The sequence below is a fragment of the Oryctolagus cuniculus genome, chromosome 20, assembly GCF_051225735.1.
Source record: "Oryctolagus cuniculus isolate XC-2025 breed Fujian yellow rabbit chromosome 20, ASM5122573v1, whole genome shotgun sequence".
Lineage (NCBI taxonomy): Eukaryota > Metazoa > Chordata > Mammalia > Lagomorpha > Leporidae > Oryctolagus > Oryctolagus cuniculus.
The window spans coordinates 18,025,248-18,042,919 of NC_142886.1; the positions used below are offsets into that span (position 1 = coordinate 18,025,248).

At 47.5% G+C, this 17,672-nt stretch overlaps 1 protein-coding gene across 6 annotated transcripts in view; it reads right to left on the reverse strand.

Annotated features, from left to right (window-relative positions):
- ZFYVE26 (zinc finger FYVE-type containing 26) overlaps positions 1-17,672 on the reverse strand; it is a 76,739-nt gene that overhangs the window by 39,621 nt on the left and 19,446 nt on the right. For all 6 annotated transcript variants that reach the window (XR_016226489.1, XR_016226490.1, XM_017349400.4 and 3 more), the window contains 11 exons: positions 15,812-16,423; positions 15,472-15,558; positions 11,593-11,661; positions 11,025-11,176; positions 7,960-8,161; positions 7,452-7,715; positions 5,837-5,953; positions 5,563-5,727; positions 4,834-5,052; positions 2,631-2,733; positions 1,122-1,867 (listed from right to left, as the gene is read on the reverse strand). Coding sequence is in view for 4 of the 6 variants with exons in the window: in XM_017349400.4 (XP_017204889.3) it covers positions 1,122-1,867; positions 2,631-2,733; positions 4,834-5,052; positions 5,563-5,727; positions 5,837-5,953; positions 7,452-7,715; positions 7,960-8,161; positions 11,025-11,176; positions 11,593-11,661; positions 15,472-15,558; positions 15,812-16,423 (2,736 nt within the window). In the remaining 2 variants the exon portion in view is untranslated. The remainder of the gene's footprint in view (positions 1-1,121; positions 1,868-2,630; positions 2,734-4,833; positions 5,053-5,562; positions 5,728-5,836; positions 5,954-7,451; positions 7,716-7,959; positions 8,162-11,024; positions 11,177-11,592; positions 11,662-15,471; positions 15,559-15,811; positions 16,424-17,672) is intronic.

Genomic DNA, 17,672 nt, shown 5'->3' on the forward strand with positions numbered 1-17,672 from the left:
CCGCCGCAGCTGGTGCGCTGTGGCTGGCGCACCGCGCTGATCTGATGGCAGGAGCCAGGTACTTATCCTGGTCTCCCATGCGGGTGCAGGGCCCAAGCACTTGGGCCATCCTCCACTGCCTTCCTGGGCCACAGCAGAGAGCTGGCCTGGAAGAGGGGCAACCGGGACAGAATCTGGCGCCCCGACTGGGACTAGAACCTGGTGTGCCGGTGCCGCAGGCGGAGGATTAGTCTAGTGAGCCACGGCGCCGGCCCTAGGGCCTTGTTTTAAACACTTGTCTGAACCCCATTCTGACCCTTTGGGCCTAGAGTTCAGATTATTTGTAGTTAATAAAAATTTCACAGTGATTCTGACATGTAGCATTAAGAATAGAAACACACTTCAACCAGCTCATGGAAAAATGGAATTGGTAACTTTGTTTTGATGCACGAAAATTTTGGAAATCGTGTAATATTTTCATAATGCATATTTCCCATAGCTCTAAATAAAGATCCCTTTTATGCAAGGATTCCAAAATTCTTCATGCTAAAATAAGCTTATCTTTTAAAAAAATTTAATTTACTTATTTTTATTTATTTGATAGGCAGAGAGACACAGAGGGATCTCCCATCTTCTGGTTCCTTCCTTAAATGTCTGCAATAGTGAGGGCTGGGGTCAGGCTGAAGCTGGGAGCCAAGGAATCAATTTGGGTCTCCCATGTGGGCAGCGGAGAGTCAAAAACTTGAGCTATTACCTGCTGCCTCTAGGGTGAGCGCAGCCAGAAGCTGGAATTAGGAGCAGAGCTGGGACTTGAACCCGGGCCCTCTGATACGGGATGTGGGCCTCCCAAGCAGCATCTTCATCACCGCAACAAATGCCCACCCCAAGCTTATCTGTTACTTCCGTTTTCCTGTTAACTTGCTGAAGCCCCCTGGTACTGGTTATCCGTTGAGTGCCCACTCTAAAGTCAGCCTTAGTTCTACGCTCCAGCCCACCGCAGCAAGTTCCCTGCTCCCTCTAAGCCTTTGTCACATGAGCCTGTGGTGGTACTCTTCTCTAGAGTGACCGTGAGGGCTGCACGCAGTGCTGGACATGGTTTTTCCTGCCTCTAGGGGAGGAGGGAGGCACAGCTTTCTGCTCACCACAGGCCGCGGCACAGCTCAGCACGGCATCCTCGATGCTGCTCAGGTCGTCCGAGTCTCGCCCATACACTTCCGTGAGCCGCAGGGCCCGGGGCCAGTCTCTGGCCACCAGGGCTTCCTGGAAGGCTTCAGTGAGTACATCCAGGGCAAGGGGAGAATGCAGGCCCAGGAGGACAGGAGAGAGACTGGGCCGACCACAGAGACTCGCTGCCAGACGCTGTCCCTGCTCAGAGGACCCTCGTAGGGGCTCCCAGGTGACCAGGAGTGCGGCCTCCAGCATAGGGAACTGTTCCAGAAGGTGCTCACACTCTCGGGCGACCTGCTCTGCGGTCAGAGGCACCTCCCTGCGGCCGCGAAGTTCCTTCCAGGACAAGGTGGGCTTGGTGACCTTTAACCCCCGGGAGGCCCCCAGGCAGGCCACCGTCGCCAGGAGCTTTGAGCGGGACTTAAGGAAGGCCAAAGTGGAGGAGGTGAGAGCTGAGGGTGAAGAATCCTTTGGGGAAGAGTGAGGCTTTCTCTCCAATGGGGGGTTCTCGGCTGGCTTCGGGGAGCTCGGTGTGGGCAGCGGGAGATCACCCAGGCAACGGGAGGTGTGCTGCTGGGCCAGGACGCCCAGGTGGGCCAGGAGGGATGACGTCTGCTGGCTTTGCAGGGAAGAGCAAAGAGCGAGGGGCTCGCAGCAGCAGCTGAGGATGACCTGCGGCACACTTAGGCCAAGACCTTCTCCGGCCAGAAGGGCAGCCAGCCTGCAGGGAGTGAAGCAGAGGGCGTGCAAGGTCTGAATATGCAGGCACAATCACCCTATCTTGCAATTTCTTTGTGATTACACAAGCAAATGACAGTAAGTGCTCTTAAGAGTTCTTATAAAAGTTAATCTATTAAACACATCCTCTGGCCCTTGCTTTTTCATTTAACGACAAATCTGGGAGACCCATTCATGTCCCTCTACAAAGAGGAGCTCCATTCAGTTTTATAGCTGTGTAGTACTCCATCATGTGGATGAAAACTAACTTGTTTCCAATTAGTCAACAATGGGTTTTCTGATATAAGGCTGTAATAAAATGATTTTGCACATACCTCACTTTTCACATTCATAATCAAACTGCACAATAAATTTCCCAATATGCACTGGCAGGTAAAGGGGCACACGAGTTTATAATTTTAGCTGATATTGCAAATTGATTTCATACAGGGGCTGTAATAATTTATACCCCACCCTTCATCCTCCAGCAATTTCTGGGAATGCTGGTTTTCCTACAGCTTAACCAACTTTGGTATTGTCAAATGTCTGAATTTTTGCCTATCTTGATGTGAAGATTCACCTTTGATTATCTACAATACAAATGTCAGAGATGGCAAGAGAGACAAAGAAATGAGGCAAAAGCAAGTTATGGAAGAAACCCAGCCTCTGTGCTGGCCCCAAGCACAGCCCCACTGAGCCTTTGGGATTACTCCTTAATGGAGTAATCAGGGAGGCCCCTGGCCAGCTCCTAGAGGGGTGGCTCCTACCTGTTTGGGGGAACTTGTCTTTCGAGCAGGAGATGTGACACCAACTGGGAGGAGCTCTGTTGTAGGAGAACAAAGGGATTTCCTACCTTGACCTCCACGTGACCTGTAAAGGCAGACAAAGTGACCTTTGTTGTGACAACACAGATTGATTACCCAATCATGGTTACTCAGAATCAATTAACAAAAAGTGAGCCCTTCTGTTGATTCATTCTATGTTGAGGGTGTTTTCAACACAACCCTGACTACAAGTTCATGTACACCTTACCACTGCTCTGAGGACCTCCCACCCAGATGGCCTGCGGTGCGCAGGTATGGCCACAGACAGCTCACTCTTGCTTTCTTGAACAGGACGGAAATGCACACAGTGCAGGCTGAGTACCCCATATCCAAAATGCTTGGAAACGGAAGTGGTTTTGGATTTGAAATGTTTTCAGATTTTGGAATATTTACCTATACATAATAGGGTATCTTGGGGATGGAAGCCAAACTTAAACATAAAATTCATTTATGTCTTAAATACACATTGTATGTGAGTACTCCAAAAAAAAAAAATCTGTGAAAAATGGAGTTAAAAGGCAGAACTTTTCAGTTAAAACTTTGAAATTCATGCATAGAGGTCTTCAAAAATTTCATGGAAACAGCATTTTAAGAAAAGATGGTGGGGGAGGGGCGGTGCTGTGGCATAGGGGGGTTAAACCACCACCTGCAGTGCCAGCATCCCATATAGGTGCCAGTTCTCATCCTGGCTGCTCTTCTTCTGATCCAGCTCCCTGCTAATGCACCTGGGAAAGCAGTGGAAGATGGCCCAAGTCCTTGGGTCCCTGCATGCATGTGGGAGACTCGGAAGAAGCTACTGGCTTCAGACTGGCCCAGCCCTGGCATTACGGCCATCTGGGGAGTGAACCAGTGGATGCAAGTTTCTCTCTCTTTCTGTTTCTCCCTCCCTCTGACTCTGCCTTTCAAATCGATGAGTAAATCTTAAAAAAAAAAAAAAAAAAAAGAAAGAAAGAAAAAATTGCAAAAATATGGGGACTGGCTTTGTGTCACAGTGGTGTGGCATCTGGCATCTCATGTTGGAGTGGCTGCTGTTTCCAGTCCAGTTCCCTGCTAATGCACCTGGTAAAGTAATGGAGGATGGCCTGAGTACTTAGGCCCCCTGCCACACACATGGAGTTTTTGGCTGCTGGCTTCTGCCTGGCCCAGTCCTTCCCATTATGGCACTTTGGGGAGTGAACCAATGAATGGTTCACTTTCTTTCTTTCTCTGTCACTCTGCCACTCAAATAAATAAACAAAGCTTTTAAAAAAAGAAATCTAACTTTAAAAAAGGAAAAAACTACATAAAGATTGCAAATTTTTGTATACCACAATAACATTATCTTTTAATTCTATAGCTTTTAATTTTCATTGAACTTTTTGGAGTTCTCCCATACACATAGCCTAAAGGTAATTTTACATAATATTTTATTTATTTAAATAATTTGAAAATCTTATTTGAGAGGCAGAGAGATAGACAGAAAGAGACAGATGATGATCTCCTTTTCTGGTTTACCCCCCAAATGCCCACAACAGTTGGGCCTGGGCTGGGGCAAGAGCCAGAAGCTGGGATCACAATTCACACCAGGGTCTGCATTGGTAGGAAGCGGGAATCAGGAGCCAGAGATGGGAATTGAACCCAGGTTCTCCAGTGTGGGATGTGCGTGTCATTAACAGCTGCTAAGTGCCTGTTCCATCACAGTATCTACAGCGCACCTGTGTTTTCACTGGGACCCATCCCATGAGGCCAGGCGTGGAATTTTCTACTCATCGCATCATATTGTCATTCAAAAAGTCTGGGATTTGGAAGCATTTCAGATTTTGGATTTTCTTATTAGGAATGCTCGACCAATACTTGTTCAGTGGATTCAAGGAAGCGTCTGGTGCTCACAACAGAGTCTGCATTCCTCTGCTGGGTCTTCAAACCCATCAGGGTCTGACAGACAGCTTTCAATCACCAATTCCATCAGAACTGCTGAGTACTCTCGTGTGCCGTACAAGCGCACTTAGTGCAAAGCCGAACAGAGCTGAGTAACGGGGGAAGGTCTCACAAATCTAGTGTCCTCGCTGCTGCAGCACGCAGGACCTCTGCATCAAGCACTTGCTCTTCCTTGCCCTAAGCACCTGCAGCACACTCATGACTCCTTCTCCTCTTTCTTGCTACTTACCAGGCTCAGAGCTCAAACTCCGCAGGAGAACGGCAGCCAGGGTGCTGCAGTAACTGAAGAAGGTGCCCATGTAGTCAGTCTGTCTGCTGCCTGCTTGGGTCTGTTTGCCCAGGTTTTTCTGGAGGAGCTGAGTCTGGACACGCACAGGGTGGGCCTCGGCTTCAGAAGCTTTTTGGGCTGCCTGCTCCACCAGGGAAGAGAGTGGAGTACCCCTGGGCTCTGAGAGGAGTAACAGCAGAAGCGACATAAGCTTTTGTCTGGGCAACCAGCTTTGGGTCCATTTCTGACCTGCTATGTGAACCAGGCCTCCTACACACCCCACAGACCATCTTGGGAGCTACGCTTACAAGGCAGATAGAAAACCCTAAGGTGGTTCTCGCCCAGGCAGAACTTCCAGTCTGGAGCAATCAGAGTGCATGTTCTGTTTGCACCCTCTGGTATCTCTGGCGTGGAACAGTTTTCAGAAGAGCACAGCCATCTTTGGGGGGAATTGTTGATCAACAGCTACCGTGTGCCTGCTGGGTGCATTTCTCATTATGAACGAGCAAAATGAATCAGCAGATGGAGTGAGAGGTGCAGAGCCAGGTGAAGCGATGAGCTATGCTCTGGCCAACAAAAAGGCTGCCTGAGTCCTAAGCCTCCGTCCCCAGTGCTGCTTCGCTCTCGGGTGTTTATTCCCCCAGTTGAGCCCTTATCTGCTTTCCTGTCTCCAAGTCCACTGCCTTGTACCTGGCAGCTCTAGCGCCTCTCGCAGTGACTGTAGGCCCTGATCCAGCTGCTGGGACATGGTGGCGTGGCTGGCAACACAGTCCTCAGTGAGGCTGGGCCAGCACATCTGAAGCAGTTCCATGATGCTGTGCCGTGGAGGGCCTCCTCCTTTTTCTTCTGGGCTCTCTGTGGAAAGCAAGTGAGAAAGACACAGTGTGGTCTGCTGCTGGCTTTCGCGTTCCAAGTCCGGGGGTGGGGGGGGGGAGGGAAGAAATAAGGGAGCAACGCAGCACACCTGACTTAGCTTGTCCAGCTGACACAAGTGGGTAGTTGAGAATCTTACTGATGTGCTGAAGGACAAGTGGAAAACCTCGAATGCCATCCACGTTGAGAACATGGTCTGGCCGTCGGCCTGGAGACAGATGAGAGACAAAGCGATGCAAAGAAAAGTAAGCTCCTTTCAGAGACAGATACTCAGTCCTAGATTTTTGCTAGAAGAGTTTATCTATCTATCTATCTGAGAGGCAGAGAGACACAGAAATGCCATGCACTGGTTCACTCCCTGAATGCCTGCAGTGGTTAGGACTGAGCTGGACTGAGGTTGGGAGCCAAAAATGCAATACAAGCCTCCCATGTGGCTGGCAGGGACCTAGCTGCTGTCTCCCAGGGTGCACATTAATAAGAAGTCTGTCTTAACTGCTAAGCCAAACACTTGACCCTCTGTCCTGTCTGTGATTGTCTTGTCCCGTATTAAGGAGGAAATGGATGCTCCATTTTGAGTGTCAACCACCACACCTGGCCTACTTCATGCTTGAGGTCCCAGGACTACCTCTGGCAAGAAAACCCACCTGTCAACTGGAGCACATTCAGACTCTCTGGCATCTCCATGAGATTGCTGCCCCCAGCAAGTTGGGCATTTTTTTTTTTTTTTTTTTTAAGAAATGAGGTTTACCAAAGAGAGAACATATAATCTAAAGGCACAAATTCCACTCATGTGATTTTTAATGTATCTCATTCTTGTACTAAATTATATACTGGAAAAGAGCTTTCTCAAATCACTGCAGCTGGCTATTTCTATTAAGAAAGCGGGGGTGGAGTGGAGTGGCAGTGCTGTGGCACAGTGGGTTAAAGCCCCGGCCTGCAGTGCCGGCATCCCATGTAGGCACTGGTTCGTGTCCCGGTTGCTCCACTTCTGATCCAGCTCCCTGTTAGTGCACCTAGGAAAGCAGCGGAGGATCCCAAGTCCCTGGGCCCCATGTGGGAGACCTGGAGGAGGCTCCTGGCTCTCCTGGCTCCAGATTGGCTCAGCTCCAGCTGTTATGGCCATTTGGAGAGAGAACCAGCGGATGGCAGATATCTCTTTCTCTGCCTCGGCCTCTCAACTAAATAACTAAAACTTAAAAAAAAAAAAAAAAAAAAAAGCAAGCAAGCAGGAAAACAAACTGTGGCATGGTGGGTTTAGCTGCCACCGGCAACGCCAACATCCCATATGGGCACTGGTTCATGTTCCAGTTCTGCTTCACTGCTCCACTCTGATCTGCTCCTTACTAATGTGCCTGGGAAAGCAGCAGAGGACAACCTAAGAGCTTAGGCCTCTGCATCCATGTGAGAAACCCAGAAGAAACTCCTGGCTGCTGGCTTTGGCCTGGCTCAGCCCCAGCCATTGTGGCCATTTGGGGCGTGAATCTACAGATAAAAGGTCGATCTCTCTCTCTCTCCGCCTTTCAAATAAATAAAATAAAGAAAAAAAGAAAGAGGTGCTCTCACCTTCACATCAAGAGAAATTTAATTGATCCTTTCCCCTTGTCCTCCTACCCCCCAAAACTACTTTCTTCCTGTACGAGCTGGCAACTCTCAGACGCCCCCTCCCTGTCTGAGAAGTAGGCACGCAGCCGGAGCAGCACACTCACCCCGGCTCTCGAGGCTGCTGTTCAGGCGCCGCTCGGCTGTTTCCAAGAGCTGCTTGCAGGTTTTCCAGAGCTGGCACTGACAGCAAGCCAGGTCAAAGGCAGCCATGGCGGGGGGGCTGAGATCCTCCAGCACCTCTCTCAGGGGAGCACTGGGCTCCAACAGAGTGGTGCTCAACCAAAAGTCCTCTTGGAGCGTGGGGATGGGGTCTCCCGAGGTGCTGAGCAGCTTGTCGGTCACATCAGAGATGGAGTAAAATACCATCCCTGGACACCCAGCAGTGGAACAAAAAGCCGGGGGTTAGAATGCCTCTAACTCCCGCTTCTATCAGGAGAAGGAGTTGCTTAACCCTGTCATGACAGCCCTCTCTCCCAGCCTCAGAACAACGGCATGGAGAGGAAGAGCAAGAGGGGCTCAGTGGTCAAGATGGGGGTGCGGGGACTGCTCCCCTATGACGTGGGCATTTCTCCCCCCGCCCCCTGACCCCAGGTGGCAGTAGGGAAGCCTGACCTGCGGCTGCCGCGCTACCAATGGCCTGCAGAGTTGAGCGGCCACTGCCAGTTCTCCGAATGGTGCTGCTACCGCCATCTGAGCTGTGGTTTTCGATCTTGTGTTCTACCCGGGCCAGCTCCTGGATCACCTCCTGGTAGCGCTCCATGAACATCAGTTCCCCCGAGCTGGGCGAGGACTTCAGGTTGAACATGAACACCACCTGTCACGGGATGGGGAGGAGCGTGGGGTGGACTGGAGAGCTTGCCAATTATCAAACCCTGGTGGGTCCTACACTGTCTATTTTATAGGGCCAGGTGGGCAATGAATGTTAAAATAGTAGGTCAGTCTTAAAAATAACTCATAAAGGGCAGTAGGAAAACCCCCAAAAGCCTAGTGGAAGACAGGCAGACACACAGGTGATTTTAGAGGAAATTCATGGTACGTTCATGAGAAACTTACATAACCAGTAACCTAGGAGTGTAAGGATAATACCATTTTGCACCTATCACAATAACGAAGTGTCAAAATAAATCCCTGGGGTCCCATGGAAGGAACTGTCCCAATTGTGTGAAAGGCTGTCTGGTAACCTAGAAAGCTTTAAAAATGTTTCTATCTTTTGTCCCAGTTTTTTTTTTCTTTTCTTTTTGACAGGCAGAGTTAGACAGTGAGAGAGAGAGAGACAGAGAGAAAGGTCTTCCTTCCATTGGTTCACCCCCCAAGTGGCCGCTACAGCTGCGCCGATCTGAAGCCAGGAGCCAGGTGCTTCCTCCTGGTCTCCCACACGGGTGCAGGGTCCAAGCACTTGGGCCATCCTCCACTGCCTTCCCGGGCCACAACAGAGAACTGGACTGGAAGAGGAGCAACTGGGACAGAATCTGGCGCCCCAACCGTGTCCCAGTAATTTTTAAAAAGGATTTATTTATTTGAAAGATACAAAAAGAGAAAGAGAGAGAGAGAGAGAATAAGAGAGAGATCTTCCATCTGCTGATTCACTCCCCAAATGGCTACAATAGCTGGGGCTGGGCCAGCCCAAAGCCAGGAGCCAGGAACTTCTTCCAGGTTCCCCACATGGATGCAGAGGCCCAAGCACTTGGGTCATCTTCCACTGCTTTTCCTAGGTGCATTAGCAGGGAGCTGGATTGCAAGTGAGGCAGCTGGGATCTGAACTTAAAACTTTGGATGCTAGTACCACACGAGGAGGCAAGACCTTCTTTAGCACAGTGCCAACCTCTGTCGCAGTAATTTTTAAAGAAATTGTCAATTAGTTATTTTTCATTTGAAAGGCAGAGAGAGACAGATGAAAGAGGTCTTTCAGCCACTGCTTCACTCCCCAGATGCTACAACATCTAGGGCTGGGCTAGGCTGAAATCAGGAGCTAGGAACTCAATCTAGTTCTCCCACGTAAGTGACAGGGACCTATCACTTGCTGTCTCCAGGGTGTATATTACTAGGGAGCTGGAATTGGAAGCAGAGCTGGGACTTCAACCCAGTTACCCCAGTGTGAGATATGCGTGGTATGAATGGTGTCTTAACTGCTATGCCAAAAGCCTCCCCCTCACCAGTAATTTTTGTGAAGAATGTTCTTAAGGAGATAATCCAAAAGCCATAATGCTTAGAGGCCATCACTTTGGCATGATTTACTCCAACTATTAAATGGCTGAAAACAATTTAAATGTTGAGTGGTAGGAAAATGGTTAAAAACAGCTATTTGATCAAACTATTATAAGGTTACTAAATTCAAAGTTATAAGGCAAATATTTATATCATAATGTAAAAAAAAGTGACAATATAAAGTTTTTTTTGACTTAGCTATACAAAAAATCTTTAAAAAGTTCCTGGAAAATGCGTATTATAAAAAACTCTGCATGGGTTTCAAAATTTTCTTGTGTAAAATAAACTTATCTTTTAATTTCCTTTTTCCAGGAACCTTTCAAAGTCTCTCTGTATATATTTTGGAATAATATTGGCCAAAAATAAACTTTATCTTTAATATTGGTTGTTCTATATAACAGAATTTTAAAAAACTCTTGATTTCTTTGTTTCTATTTTCTGGAATTTTCTCATAACATGCACAAATTATTCTGTAAACTGGCTAAAAGATAAATTTTTTATTGAAAAAAAAGAGAAGAGAATAAAAGCCCCAGGAAAGGCAAAGAAGTAGAGGACACTTGGGGAAAAAGAATCATGGGAGTCCAGTCAATTTCCTTTGGCTTTGGGTTCCAGAAAGGTTGGGGAGGTCCTGTCTCTGCAGAGGATAACAACTAGTATCATCATCAGAGTATGAGATCTAAAATGATCAGCAGGAGTTAAGCGAAAATATCCTATCATCCAAGTTTCTCCCAGATTTATTTCTCAACCACTGAACTCATATGACAGGAAATGTTTTACCTACAAGTAAAGGGACCAGCGTAAGTGTCATCAATACAGCAAGAGGGTTTTCAGAATTAGAAGGGTGGTATTTCATGTGATTAAGTTAAACAGCAGTAGACGATGCTTGTATTTCTCAGAACTCGCGTATACCCCTCTTGGCATTGTCACAAGGCAGGAGAAGCAGGTATTACACTCTATTTCACTCCGGTTTCAAAGGCGGATATGAGAGCTCAGAGAGGCTATGACTCATTCTGCTTACCTCTCTGCTGCTACTTTCCCGACACAACACGGACATCCTAGCCGGCTGGCTCACTAGATTTCTTGTATATTGCCTGAGTGCTCTACTGACCACAGAAAATGGTCTTCATCATGATTTTTACCTTTATAAAAACATGTGAGAAGGCGTACAAGGAGAGAAACAAAACAGTCCAATGTTTTGAAGTGGTAGGATTCCAGCTGAATTTTTTTTTAATCTTGTTAAAAGACATTGTTTATATAAACAACACCAATGATTCAACGTCCCCGAACCTGCAGTGCTGAGGACTGGGCCTGCACACACACTCTCTCCTGCTCCAGGTGGCCCCTCAAGTGCTCCCTCCCAATGGCCCTGGCTGCACACACACCCAGTTCTACAGAGGTACGGCAGCCACAGCCAGCAAGGGGCTGGCTCAGCAATCCTCACTATGACAAGAGCCGGGTGAGGGTTCTCTTACCTGACGGGCTTCTGCAAAGTTCCCGCGAAGGATGCAGGAGGCGAGCAGGGACTCCGGCGAGGAGAACATCATGGGGAGCAGTGAACTATGAGGTTGGGGCTGCAGCCGGCCTTCCAGCTCATTCCGCCCACTCGCAGCACTCAGACTTCCCTCTGTGGGGACACAGGGTTGTGGGGGGACAGGGAAGCTACAGAAATGGAGCAGAAACTATACTTCTACCACCCCCCGAAGAGTGCTTATCTCCTCTGACTCCCTCTAAAAGGTCTGTAAATGGGTCTTGCTTCTTTTCCCCCTCCACATGAAGGGGAAACTCATGCTGCCATGTTGGGAAACAAGACTTAAGTTCCGACTCCCACCCTTGGCTCGTCCCCTTTCTCTCTGAAGATGGCTAACTCCACTGGGAGGGAAATGGCCCTTTCCCTTTCCCCAGCTGGTCTGCTGGGCCACCCCAGCACCAAGCCACTTGAACAGACACGAGCTGCTCAGTCCTGGCTTTGCATCTTGGTGCGTGCACCTCTGTGTCAGGGCAAAGATGCTGCAAGGTGGCAGCTGGCAGGTGGCTGCGTACCTGAAGTACTGGTGCTCAGCTCACTGCTTGTGCTTTCCAGGGATGGGTTGGAACTTCGGTCTCGGCCATCTAGACGTATTAGAAAGAAGAGAAGAAATCAATTACCACGTCTTTCGAGTGTAGGAAGCATGAAGCTGGCTTCAAGGCCAAGATCTGGGCAGAGTGAGAGACTAACAGGTGGTTATATACTCACTGCTCCTTCTACGGCAAGGGCCGAGGGTAGATTTAACATGGCCCCAGTGCTGACCCGGCATAGCCTATACCAGTAGTTTCCAACCTAGGGGTCTCAAACCCTGGCAGCTTTCAAATGATTCCTACGAGTCAGCAGCTATCCTCTGCTCACTAAGTGCTAGAAATATTCTAAAAAAGAACAGCACCAACAACACCTTCTGACACAGAAGACGAGGGCAGGCATTTGGTCTTGCAGTTAAGATGCCTGCATCCCTATCAGAGCACTTGGGTTTGAGTCCTGGCTCCGCTCTTAATCCTCGCTTTCTTGCTGATGTGGATCCTGGGAGGTGGTGGTGATGGCTCCTGTGGCTGGGTCTCTGCTGCCCATGGGGAGACCTGGATTGAATTCCTGGATTCTGGCTTTGTTTTAGGCATCTGGGGGCGCGAACCAGCGACTGGGAGCCCTCGCTAGTCTTTCTCAAATAATTAAAAAAGTTGCATTTGTTATTAAAAAAAAAAACCCAAGACTAATGATTATGTTCACAATGAAATGACAAATAAAGCATACAGAAAACAATGTTTTCATATTTGAAAAAGTGGAGAATGAAAGTTTAAATCCCACCCTGCCAAAGACCACAGAATTCAAAGCCCTGGAGGAAAAGTTTGTCAACATCAGCTTTCCTTAAGTGCTAGAGGCTCATTTTCCCTTGCCACAGTCATGAGGGCTAGAATGCCCATGAGTCCCCTTGGCTCACTGTTTGGGCTGCTTTTCTTTTCTTTTTTTTTCTTTCTCCTTCTCCTTCTCTCTTTCTTTTTTTAAAAGATTTGTGGGGCCAGCACTGTGGGTGGCATAGCGGATAAAGCTGCTGCCTGCAGTGCCGGCATCCCATATGGGTGCTGGTTCAAGTCTCAGCTGCTCCACTTCTGATCCAGCTCTCTGCTATGGCCTGGGAAAGCAGTAGAAGATGGCCCAAGTCCTTGGGCCCCTGCAGCCGCTTGGGAGACCTGGAAGAAGCTCCTGGCTCCTGGCTTTGGATTGGCCCAGCTCTGGCTGCTGCAGCCATTTGGGGAGTGAACCAGTGGATGGAAGACCTCTCTCTCTTTCTCTGCCTCTGCCTCTCTGTAACTTTGCCTTTCAAATAAATAAATAAATCTTAAAAAAAAGTGTATACACTTTCATCTATATTTAAAAAAACAGATTTATTTTATTTATTTGAAAGGCAGAGATACAGAGGGTGGGGGGAGGTCTTCTATCCGCTGGTTCACTCCCCAAATGGCTGTAATGGCCAACGCTGGGACAGGCTGAAGCCAGGAGCTTCTTCTGGATCTCCCACATGGGTGCAAGGGCCCAAGCACTTGGGCCATCTTCTGCTGCTTTCTCAGGTGCATTAGCAGGGAGCTGGATTGGAAATTGAGCAGACAGAATTCAAACTTGTGCCCACATGGAATACTACCATTACAGGTGGTGGCTTTACTCACTATGCCACAGTGTCGGCCCCTAGCCTGCCCTATAGAGGGAAAACTGCAGGAGAGAGATGATAGGTTGCAGATTCTTAGGCTGGATGGGTCAAGTGGATGCAAACATTGCCTTCTGACCCAAACCTATTAACTCAGCAGTTTAAGGATCTCAGTGACTCAGCCTTGAAGCTTCCCAGGTTTCTTGCAGGGTCTCTTCCACTCTACCCAGTGTGATCCCCTTTCTAGTAGCCACTTAGCTAGAGCCCACTTAGGCTTCAGTGGGGTTCAAGTGTCAACTCCTTTGTGAAATCTGTTTCCCTAACTTTTGGGAACCAGGCTAATATCCCCTTCCAAGAGATTTCTTCTGTTTCAGGCAGTGCCTCAATTCAGGGCAAGTTTTTCATGTTTACTAGTTATAGAGGTAAATTACAAATTCTTTGAAGGCAAAGGTTTGGTGTATGCCTCATGTACCTCCTTTGAGAGACTTAATAATGCTCAGCACACAGGAAACTAATCATTTAGAAGATCAGCACCAAAGACCATAGCAGAAATGTGATTATCTACAAATTTAATACTGTACTCATGCATAATGCTCCTGTATTAAATTACTTTAGGGAAAACCCATCAACAGTCAAAAAGTAAAACAGGGAAAAACTAGGCACATAATCACAAAATATTTTCCGTACTGTATATAAAGATGCTTCTGTAATGCAACAAGAAAACTCAAAAGAAAAATGGTCCTTAGATGTGATCAGACAGTTCACAGAAAAACATAAATGCCCAATAAATATAAATGTCCAATAACATTCATTCTCAATCTAAAAAAATTATTAATGCAATATTGCAGGATTATTGTGTTAATGATACTGGCAATGACTTAGAAAAATCTGACACTACTCATCGATGATATATATGGAGATAGACAATCACACACATACAGCTGGAGAAATATAAGTGGCCCACCTTTTTCAAGGCATCTTGGAATATCTATTTATATTGTATACCTACATACCATTGACCTATGAATTCTGCTGCTGGGAACCTATTCTATACTCATATAAGTTTGTCCAGATAGGTACAAGGTTGTTTACTGTAGCACTGTTTATAGTAACAAAAAGCTGGAAACAACTTAAATGTTCATGCACAAGGTATATATGATAATGGAACACTAAAACTTTAAAATGATAAGTGAAAGAAGTTCTCAATATTTCATATGATACATCTGTAAATAGAAGGATACTTCAAAAAGTTCATGGAAAGTGTGAAAAAACTATGGATTTTTGTATTTTTTCACCAAAATAATTAACTTCTAAAATTTAAATTTAAAAAGAAATAGAGAGGGGCTGGCGCTGTGGCTCACTTGGTTAATCCTCCGCCTGCGGCGCTGGCATCCCATATGGGCGCCGGGTTCTAGTCCCGGTTGCTCCTATTCCAGTCCAGCTCTCTGCTGTGGCCCGGGAGGGTAGTGGAGGATGGCCCAACTGCTTGGGCTCCTGCACCCGCATGGGAGACCAGGAGGAAGCACCTGGCTCCTGGCTTCAGATCAGCGCAGCGCCGGCCATAGTGGCCGTTTGAGGAGTGAACCAACGGAAGGAAGACCTTTCTCTCTGTCTCTGTCTATATCTCTACCTGTCAAATAAAAAAAATAAATAAATAGAGAAAGAGAAATAGAAAGAGATAGCCAGTTAGCTAACTACTTAGATATTCTGGGATATCCTGGTTTACTCCCACAAATGCTTGCAATGGCTGGGCTGGGCCAAAGCCAGGAGTCAGGAAATTAATCCAAGTCTCCCCTGTGGGTTTCTGGAACCCAATTATTTAAGCTACCTATTATTACTTACTCCCAGAGTATGCCTTAATAGGATGCTGAAGTCAGGAGCTGGGTTGCAAACTCAGGTACTCTGATATGGGAAACAGGTGTCTTAACTGCTTCACTAAATGCCCATGGCTAAACTTGTCTTTTAATTTCATTTTTCCAGGAATACCTTGAAGTAGCCTCATATAAAGTAAGTGAGTGAAATGAGCTCTTGATATTTATAGTATGATGCATCTGTACAAATAAAAGGATATAAGTGCATTGCCTGGAAACTCTCTGGAAGGGTAAGTTAAAAATTAACAAGGTGTGGGACTAGGGTAATTTCACAACACTTTTGTTTGTTTTGACCATGTGTTTTGTCTTACAGAATGCTAGCCAAGTGGCAATAATACATCACTTGTCTAGCGTATGGGAGTGAAGCATGACAAGATTACCTGTCCGGTTCCTCCTCATCCGACGACCCCGGCGGAGACTAGGGTGCCGCGTGGCAATGGGCCGGTATCTTCGGGAAGGTTGCTCCTCTGAAACAGCAAACCCAGTGGGACATAAGGAGAGTGGTCAACGTTGACTGACCTGCCTCTTGGGGGAGCTGGAAGGAGAAGATCTACACTGGACTCTGAGCTATGAGTTCCCTGGGGATCTGACGCTGGTTGCCATGGTGAAAGCTCCTGAGTTATGCTGGTACCCACATGCACTTCCAGCTCTCTTCTGAAATCCTGGGATGTTTGCCCCTCCCCACTGTCTGCACCCACCAGGGCGGCTCCCTCCTCTCACCTGAGCCCAGGTTGCTTGTCACCACCTTGTATCTCCACTGGGCCTCGGAGAGAACCTTGGAGAAGCGGTGCAGGCGGCCCTGCAGTCCCTCTCTACTTCCAGAGCAGCTCTGGCCTTCTGGCATCTTTGGCTTCTCAGGGGGCCCGTGACTGCAGATCTCATCCAGCTGCTCCTGGAGAAGCCCGAGGAAGGCCCCTATTGCAAATTCATCTGCTAGGAACCCACTGAGCCCACTGGTAAAGTGCTTTAGGTCCAGGAAGCTGTGGCTCTGAGGCCCTGGGGGACTGTCTTTTGGCTCTGCCTTCAGACAGCTTGGTGTCGTGCAAGCAAGGCTCCTGGGGCCTCCCAGGGAACCTCGTTCCGACTTCCTCTCGGGCTGTCCTGTGTGCTGGGGGCTCTCTGATGGGGACCTCAAGTCCAAGGGGCCCTTCCCCTCCACATCATCATCCTCGGCGTAGTCTTCAGGCAAGTGAGGCTCTGGGTGGAGATCAGTGGAGGTGATGAGCAGCAATGAGAATATGTTTTCTAGAAGTTCCAGGCACAGAACGTCAGGAATGCTGCGCAGGTACTGTTGACACCTGGCCAGGTATGTTGAGAACAGGTTTGAGGCACCTAAGGAGGCATGAAGAGGCCAGCGAAAGAGAAGAGAAGAGAGAGAATGCAAGCATGAGAAACAGTGCTTGCCACCCTTGAACATTTCCACAACATCAGTTCATTTTTCCAGCCTTTCGTGACTAAATGGTCTTGGGTTACAGAGAACAGAAGAGAACACTCAGCCATGTCTCTTCGTGACTGGTGGAAAGATTTTGTTTCTTTAACTAAAACTCCACCTTACTGGGCACTTACTTTGTTTCTACTTTTTGAATATTATATTATTTCTCATCTCTGACAAACACCCCATGTATTTCAGCTCCAGGGGTGAAGACAGCACACAGACTCCTCACTCCTCCATTCTCTTTTTACTTATTGTTACATGAAAGGTGATCACAGCCTACCTAGATCTCTTAAGAAATACTCAACAGTCAAAAAACAGGATGTGGGCATTTGGCCTGTGGTTGACATTTAAGTCCCACATTGGAGTGCCTGGGTTAGATACCTGGCTCTGGCTCCTGACTCCAGCTTCCTACTAATACAAATCCTAGGAGGCAGTGGTGATGGCTCAAGTAATTGGATTCCTGCCATCCATGTGGGAGACCTGGATTTAGTTCTGGCTCCTGGCTTTGGCCCTAGCTGGGCACATTGCGCGTATATGGAGTGTGACGGTCACGCACAGAGGTAGAAGCCTATCCCAAAGCTAGAAAAGAGAGAGAACTGAATGCTAATTACAGAGGCCAGTTAGGGAGTTACAAGTTATTATGAAAGATGAGAGAGGACACAACATTGGGTTGGTGTTTTCCACACTGTAGGCTGTGCCCCATCAGGATGACTGAATGGGCTGCATTAAAAGAATCAAATTGAACTAAAAAATACAGGACAGTACACTCCATGTGGACAAGTAAATATTGTTTCTTAAACCTAGTTTCAGTTTACATATCACATATATATTCATACACATCTAATATATACATACACAAATTATATACCTAGCAGCAAACTGGAGTGTGGCTATGAAATGCCATTCTTATCAGGCGACTGCAGTTACCAAAACCAAAAATATATGGAAGACATTGCAATAGGTGATCAGACTCCATTAAAACTTGGGTGAGTCACTTGCTGTCTTCCATGGCCCTTTGATTCGTGGAGGCTGATAAATGGGTGAAATGATTCCTGGGCATCATAAACCAAGTAAGCCCCCCAAATCCTAGTGCAGAAAGGGTAAGCACACAGCATTCATGGGAATTGGATGTTACTAGCTTCTGCC